We start from the raw sequence: 8,543 nt of genomic DNA on the forward strand, positions 1-8,543 counted from the left end.
CCCTAGCTCGTCCCTTTTTGGTATACAAAGTTCCAACCAATTCCAATAGCTCAACATAGTAAATAGCAAGATTATACTTGAATTTCAGCTCAATTATTTGAAACGATTCAGACACAGATGCCTACCAGGGATCATTGTACATTGTAAATAACTAATTTTCATGTAGAAAGACGTATTATTGGAAAAAAATACCTTTAATTTGAAACTTTGTCAAGTGTACTTGCATCTTTATTAACAATTCTTACTATGTAAAATCACGGTAATATAAGTCGACGTTAATATGGCATCTTAATTTTTTTATCAGCCGATATATCATATCGCGATATATCGTTAAACGCTAATAAGCACCGCTAAAAAATGTTGTTGCTAGAATATAAATCTTTTCTAGGGGTGCTAACTGCAAAGTGTTTGCATTCTCATGTGTTCTTTGCGGCTGTTGCAGTACATGAGTCCTCTCCATCACAATTCTCCCCCCTCACATCATCCTCTCCTCTTCCTTGCAACCATTGTGCCATGTCTGAAGAAGGCGCCGACCTGCCCCATGAAGTCGAGCATGATCACGCCACCGCCCCCGATGGCAGCACACCTGCCGTTGTTGGGTCGGCGATCGTGAAGCTGGCCAGTTCCAATTCTGAATCCGTCGGTGAGATGGCCAGCGAGACCAGCAACACTGGGTCTAAGCCAGCCAGCCCGGCGCTGCTCCATGCCGGCGAGGACAGCAACACCGAGTCAAAGATCGCCAGCCCGGTAGTATTCCATGCCGGCGAGGACAACACCGGATCCAAGCTCTCCAGCCCGGTGGTGCTTCATGCCGGTGAGGGAAACAACGCCGGATCCAAGCTCGCCAGCCCGGCGGTGCTTCATGATGGCGAGGACAACAACGCCGGATCCAAGCTCGCCAGTTCGGCGGTGCTCCATGCCGGCGAGGACAACAACACCGAGTCCAAGCTTGCCAGTCCGGTGGTGCTCCATCCCGGCGAGAACAATCGAGCCGAGTACAAGCTCGCCATACAGGCGGTGCCCCATGCTGGTGAGGACAGCACTCCTATGTCCAAGCTGGCCTGTCCGGTGGTGCTCTATGCCGGCGAGGGCACAAATGCCGATTCCAAGATGGACATCCCCATGCCCCATGTCAGCGTGGACAGCAACACTAACGCCAGGTTCAAGCATGATAGCCCGGCAGTGCTCTATGCTGAGCTCGCAAGTCAAGTGGTTCCCCATGCTGGGCCGACGGTGCTCCAGGCCGGCGAGGGCAACAACATCCAGGCGGTGCCCCATGCCGGTGAGGACAATAACGCCGGATCCAAGCTTGCCATGTCAGCGGGACTCCATGTTGGCGAGAGCAACAACGCCTCCAAGTTCATCATCCAGGCGGTGACCCATGCCGGCGAGGACAACAACGCCGAGTCCAGGCTCTCCAGGCTGGGGGAGTTCCAAGCAGGCGAGGGCAACAACACTGCGTCCAAGCATGCCATCCAGGCGGTGCCCATTGCCAGTGATGACAACAACTCTGGGTCCAAGATCGCCATCGAGGCAGTGCCCTATGCCGGCGAGGACAACAACGCCGGCGGGTCCAAGATCGCCATGCTGGCGGCGCTCCATGACGGCGAGGACAAGAACGCCACGTCCGAGCTCACTATCCAGATGGTTTCCAATGCCGGCGAGGACAACAATGCCGGATCCAAGCTTGCTAGCCCAGCGGCGGTCAACGCCGATGACAACAACGTCGAGAAAGGAAAAAACAACATAGTCGGAGAAGGCGGCGACAACATTGCAGCAGGTGGCGGCGGTGGCGGCGCCCCTTCCAACACCAGCAAGAAGTTGACATCAGACGGTGGCGGCGCATATGACGCAGTCAAGGATGCTTCCACAGCCGTCGCCAGCAGAGGTAGAGGCAGAGGCAGAGGTAGAGGAAATGGCAAGGGCAAGGGTGTCGCAACGGAGGAGGAAAAGGGGTTGCACATCTGGACGGAGAGGGAGCGAAGAAAGAAGATGAAGAACATGTTCAGCACCCTGCACGCGCTCCTTCCCCGGCTCCCCGAAAAGGTCAGCTTGCGTGCATGGTTATCTCCATTTTTTTTTCCTTTCTTGCAGTTCAACAACCATGCGAGATGTAGATATGATGTGTGCACGCTTAGCTGCAAAATCTGGCTCCTTTTTTCTTTTGTTGTTTTCGTGAAACTCCGTATGCAGATCACCCACTGACATGCGTTGTCGCGAATTCTAGATCTTCACCTTAGTGCTTGCTTTTGGCCATGGTGTGAGTTAGAATTAAATGGGGGAACTTCTTTTGTATTTCTTACTCGAGCATTTCTCAAGCCCTTCGCATCTGAGTTTTATCTTCTCCATCTTGACCCTGCATTTTCCATCTCCGTGTGAGCTGCTAGTTGATGATTTGGCTCATCCAAGGGTTCATGGCATTCCCTAGCTTAGAAGAAAGCTGATCGGCATGTGATGGTTATTGAGCAATGAGCGGGATAGGGGTGTTAGCATCTCAACGATACGCTATTGGGATTTATTTCAAATTCCGATGGGGTGACATGCTGACAGTCAAATCTGGTAGGGGAGAAGAAGGTCGGGAGAAAGAAGAAGAGCGTAGGTTGTTGGATGTGGATCCATCGCATATGCGTTTGGAAGTTACTACGTGCCATTTGTCGCTTTGCTCTGAAGTTTGATGTCAGTTTCTTTGCTGGAGCCAGACAAACCCAACCAATTACCTTCGGTTTTGGAATCCAATTCACAAAATAAATTGAGAGAATTCTATCACATAACTCAACTAGCTACTTGGTAAATCATACACGTCGGTCCCAATAAGTGTGATAGAATTTTTTTTTATGGTAGTTTTACGAGCATATTTCAGCAGATGGACTAGAATATAAGGAAAGTCAGGAGAAAATGGTGAGTGGTAAAAAAAGAAGCACTTAACATAGTCGTAAGTAGATATGTTCTGCATGTTTGTTATTAGTATTATGCATGTCATTTTTATCTATTAATTGCAATAATCCTTTATTTGTATCCATGGCATCTGTTGTAGCATGTTTGTAATTAGTATATATTATGCATGCCAGAATTTTGCAATGATTCATATACATTTGAAGAGTTAAAAGAAATGGTTACAATATGAACACCATTTGGACCCAGACAGTTGCTCTAATGTGAGTACCGTTTTTTTTCTGGTGACATTTGATCATAGTTCTTAACACCTTGCTATTGTAATGTGAGTGCTAATGCCTCAAATCGACTTAAGCATCTTATGAACATGGTATTGTTAACTGTTTGCATCTGTTCGTGGTTAACTGGGCGCGCATGGAAAATATGATTTTTCAGAAAAGTTTACCTGATGTGTAATGATTACCAGCAGTTCTGTCAATTTGTATGAGATTTTCATAACTCAAATTATTTTGTTTTGCTTTTATATGCTCATCAAATTGATTTTGCAGGTTGACAAGTCCACTATAGTGGCGGAGGCCGTGACCTACATCAGGTCTCTGGAAGGCACCATCAAGAGCCTGGAGAAGCTGAAGCAGGACCGCATCCGCGCGCAGCAGGTGGCGGCGGGCGCCAGCTGCAGCCGCGCGGCACCACCACCCCCGCTGCCGCCGCCTGCGCCGGCGGCCCCGACGAGGGAGGCTATCCTGGCGGACATGGTCCAGAGCTGGAACGCGCAGGAGGCTATCATGGCCGAGCTCAGGGCTGCCGCATCCGCGGTGGTGTCCGGGGTCCCCAGGGCGGTGGGCAGCTCCTCCGCCGCCGCTGCCGCGCCCGCGCTCGCGCCGGCGCCGGCGCTCCAGACGTGGTCCGGGCCCAACATCGTGGTGTGCATCGCCGGCAGCGACGCCTTCATCAACCTGTGCACCCCGCGGCGCCCCGGGATGCTGACCAGGCTGCTGCACGTGCTGGAGAGGCACCGCATCAACGTCATGGCCGCCACCATCTCCTCCGACCAGACCCGCAGCTTCTTCTCCATCCAAGCTCGCGTGAGTTCTTTGTGATGATCCTGTGACCAACACCACGAGTTGCACTCGCAACATCACCTGATCATCGAGTTCTTGTGATCTTAGACCTTACGCGCGTGTTTTGCATGTCTGTTGCAGATCAATGAGGCGACCCCGCCTCCACCGATGCTCCCGGGGAACCTCAGGGCTGAAGAGAGGTACAAGCTGGCGGTGGGAGAGATGCTGCACGCCATCGCCAACTGAGGCCGGCGCTCATCATCGAGCTCGCCGAATAAATCGCTGGAGCTGAGCTTCTGCTTGCTGCTGCTGGCGCGTCCTGCCGACGAGGATTTCTGAGAGAATGAGCTCGTCTTCGTGTGTCAAGTTCGGTTTGGTCGTCGACCGTCGAACCATTTTGTTTCGCAAGAGTCTGGTTAAACTCGTGCCGTTTCATAATTAAGTACGCTGTCGTGTTTTGTTTCGCAAGAGTCTGTGGTTGGTAACGGTTAATAAGTAACTACTGTCGTCTGAGGTTATAAACATGCTGCGAACCTGTGGTTTGTCGGTCAATTATGGGTTTGCAGAGACATGGTGCTTTGTCATTGGATGATTTCAGTGGCTCCTGCGTCGTTGCTGTTTCTGTGTTAAGTAGTTGTGCGATGCTGTGTGATGTGATCCTCCGATCCAATGCATGCCAAGTGACGAAGTGGATGCCAGTCATGCCTGGCTCCGGCGCAATGGTTTGGATTGGATTGAGCCGACTTGCATTGCATTGCGTCCAGGTTGGTGGACAACAAATGATGGATCGGAAGACGACGGTAAGGGAAATTCTTATCAAGCATGGCTTGAATCAATTATGAGCAGGTGCAAGGTCTGGAGTTCTATATCTTTTGTTTGGGGTGTGGGGGGGGGGGGGGGGGGGGGGGGGGGATCAGAAAACACTAGCTGAATTTTGGTGTGGTTTCATGCTCACAGCAGCAGGAGATAGGTGGAATTCTGGCAGAGGCGCAGGACCTTGGTACAACGCTAGCGATTGAGAAGGAAGTGGTGTGGGGACAAGGTCACAAAGGGTAAACTGGAGGATTCTCCAGAGAGAAGATGACGACGCTTAACATCACTGGAGAGGAGAAGACAAGATATACAAACATCGGCATTGGATGGACCTTAATGGGCCGATCGAAGTGGAGTTTCCATGGTTAGATTTTTGAAGCTTTGCCAGCGCGACTTCTTAACCAGTGAGGCAGTGACCCTTTTAAATATGTACAAAAAATCTTTGGAGTATAAAAAAATCTCTTGGGATCGCCCGATAACATCCTAGAGCAAAAAAAGAAATTGCAGGCATACGTGTCGTATGCCGCCCTAGTGGTGACTGATATTTTGGCCTGCGTGGCAGGCAGCTCCTCCCAAAACTTGTCACACACCACGCCCGGCCGTGGGCGGGGGCATGTAGAACAGCAAGCATTAGCTAAGACGCTGTCTGGATTTTCCCCACTGTCTCCGACGTGGCGCCGAAGCCCGCCAACTTGGCGGGCGCAGCATGTCAAGCTCGGGTGCTGTCCACAGCGAGGCCCAACAACTTTCTTATGTCAGGAATCGCGGGCCGTGGCGTGCCGCACGGCGTGGTCACCGGCGGGCCCGTGGGTCGGTGTGTGCCGTTTGGCACGCCCATAGCGCCGCGGCGTTTTCTTTTGAGGAGGGGGAGATGGGCTCCTGATTTTCCGTGTGGTACTAATCTGCTGCAGCGTGGGATCGCGTCTCGTTGTGACAGGAGCCCGCACCAACAATTCTGTCTGTTTAGACGTGAAGCAGAAGATTTCATATTGTGATAGCCCATGAGGCCCGTTCTATATCCGGCCCGGCCCACGGAAGATGTTAGAAGCGGAAAAGAGAACGAACATAGGAATCGCCCGGCGGGCGCACGCGCCAACAGCCTGCACGCTCCGACGGTGAGAGATACGGGTCCCCACCGATTAACGTAATGGCACAAGTGGGCGTGCTTGACCTGCGGCTAAGAAGATGAAGATATTTGACTATAAGTTAAGGAGGTGGAATGATTCAAATCAGCCTAGATATTGCGGGATATGATATAGTCCGACTCAGATTACCTTCCATGTAATTACCGAGTAGATTAGATTCTAACGGATTTGTAACCCTAGGTCGTCAGCTTATATAAGACGGTCAAGGGAGCCTCCCGAGAGCATCGAACCTTTGAGCAATACAATCCACTAGCATACAGGATGTAGGATATGACTCTCCGGAGGTCCAAACCTATCTAAAACTGCCTGTGTGATGTATCCTTTATGTTCTCGTGATCACCTTCGAGTTCGAGTTCTTAATTTCATAATCACTCTCACCTATAAATCAACCACTTAGATAACCCATAGTAGACTACTGAGCTTATAAATACAGACGGCGATCACGTCGGCGGTCAAGATCGCGAGCGACACCGGCGAGGAGATGAAGGTGAATCGCCGCGGGTCCGTGTCACCGTCGGATACGCTCCGTTCCTTGTGGCCTTGTGGGTGACCTCGAACACCGTCTCGGAGAGGCCCAGGCGCCCAGCCCGGGTCTCGCGGAGCGGAGCACGGCGACGAACGCCGAGCAGCCGGCGGAGGACGAGACAGTCTGTGGTTGTTCCACGACCAGGCGCGCGCGGACAGCCCGCAGTCCACGCACCTCCGTGAAGTTGTATAATCCGTACGTTGTAGGCCTCAGGAACAGGGATTGTGGGTGCTGAAACCAGGTTCTCGACTTCTGGTACCCTGCAGAAGAAGATTGCAAGCTACGATCCTGGTCGATCGCGTTACGACTTACGGGTGATCTCATCTTTCCAATCCAATGCCACAATGCATGCGGTGTCGATTGGCAAGTACATACTCTGTACTTTGGTTGTTCCGTCGGATGACTTGTCTCCGGCACAATGCTGGTCGATACGTCGAGTGGTGGAAGAGTAGGGCCCACGATGGTTCCAATCTCTATCTCTATGTATATCTCAACTTATTATATCCGTAGATCGCGTAAAAGTTTCCATCTCTATTTCTTTTGTCCGTCATTGTGGGGCCCACCTCGTCTGCCGGCGTTCGACTCCAGTTGACACTTCGGCATGCCGCACAAGCTCGATGTGGACTTGGATTATAGATGTCCCTGACAAGTCCTAGTGTTCCGCAACAAAAGCGACACATCCCTTGCATTTTTTTTGGGTCAAAACATTGTTTCCTTCCTTGCATTCTGATCCTGCCCTAGGAGCTCTATCCAAAAAGCAAACAATCTTTTGGATTAAAAAAAAGCGAGGCATATGTGTCACATGTCAGGTTCCCCGGTGACTATAATCGTTTGGCCTGCGTGGTAAGGCTAGCTGCCGGCAGAGACCTGTTGCACCACGGCGCCACAAGCGGAGTTGCACACACACAGCAAGCTTAGGAGGGTCCCCCCCTGTCCAACACCGGATGTTGTTGGGGCAGGCAGCCGCCTGTGTACCTGTCGCGCACCCGGCCCGGCCGGGGGGTGCGCAGCAAGCAAGGTCAGGCTCTGTCCAACAAACCTGAGTGTCAGGCTCGCCCCCCATAAGACTTGTGGTTGTGGCACACCTCGACGCCACGGGCAGGGGTGGTGGTGCACAGCCACAGATCATTCTGATAGGCGCTTGTGCTTGGTCCACGGCGAGGACCTATCCCTCTACCATAAGAATGGTTGGTCACCGGGGGTGTCGTGTGCCGTCGAGCACGTCTGCTTGGCCCTGCCGTTTTGTTTTGATGGGTGCACGCACGCTCTCGGCTGTCCGTACGGGACAAAAACGTTCTAGCGCAGGATTTGAGTATCGTGACAGGTTACATGTAACAAAGGCAGGTCGTCGTGGCCGTTGTTGACTCGGAAAAAGAAACAATTACACGTCAAGTGCATTGCATTGTCTGGCAAATGCGCTGGGACGGCCCACGGAGGGCCGTTCTGCATCTAGCACGGCCAATGGAAGAGGGTATAAAGCGGAAGAGTTTTTTTTTGAAAAAAAAATAATCGAAGCATTCGGAGGCTGCTTTTTTTCAAGAGATCAGATGCCCATATGGTTCGCAGTGCGCCAGCCCCGTCCGCATTCGGAGGGAAGACTGTGCCAAGGTTGGGACACCTTTCTTGGCAGCATCACTTGAGTCGCCACCACCTTCCTGCAGGCATGCTAGCGCTAGTCAAGGTGTCGTGCTCTCTCATATGATAGCTTAAAGCACGAAAATGTGACAATTCACTCTCCAAGTCATGGCTCCCATCACCAATCTCAATATGTTGATCCGACTCTCGATTCGGAGGCTGCGGGAAGACTAGCATTGGGGCACCGCCGATCTTGAAAAATGCATCATCATACCGGCTCACTTGAACAAGGTACCGCTCAATACAGGGTCCGCTCACTTCTCTCGATTCGGAGGCTGCGGGAAGCCAGTTCTTCTTTTTCCGGCCTCCGCTCACTTCTCTGAAAATCTGCATAACCTGCGATCTACTACTCCGAGCTTAGAATTAGATGTTCTCTCTCGTCCAGCAGGATTTGTAGTCGCGGACGTGTATTCAGTTACCCCCTTTGATAGTAATAACTAATCTCTGCGTTATCATCTCCTGCAACAATTC

At 51.8% G+C, this 8,543-nt stretch overlaps 1 protein-coding gene across 1 annotated transcript; it reads left to right on the top strand.

Moving 5' to 3' along the window:
- Positions 1-325: 325 nt before the first annotated feature.
- On the top strand, positions 326-5,009 carry LOC117864705 (uncharacterized). Its single transcript, XM_034748817.2, has 7 exons — positions 326-1,759; positions 1,889-2,046; positions 3,441-3,977; positions 4,095-4,180; positions 4,425-4,440; positions 4,520-4,717; positions 4,911-5,009. The coding sequence occupies exons 1-7, from the start codon at positions 358-360 to the stop codon at positions 5,007-5,009; spliced, it is 2,496 nt and encodes an 831-aa protein (XP_034604708.2). The 5' UTR covers positions 326-357.
- Positions 5,010-8,543: the final 3,534 nt, after the last annotated feature.

Source organism: Setaria viridis, chromosome 7 (genome assembly GCF_005286985.2).
Source record: "Setaria viridis chromosome 7, Setaria_viridis_v4.0, whole genome shotgun sequence".
NCBI lineage: Eukaryota > Viridiplantae > Streptophyta > Magnoliopsida > Poales > Poaceae > Setaria > Setaria viridis.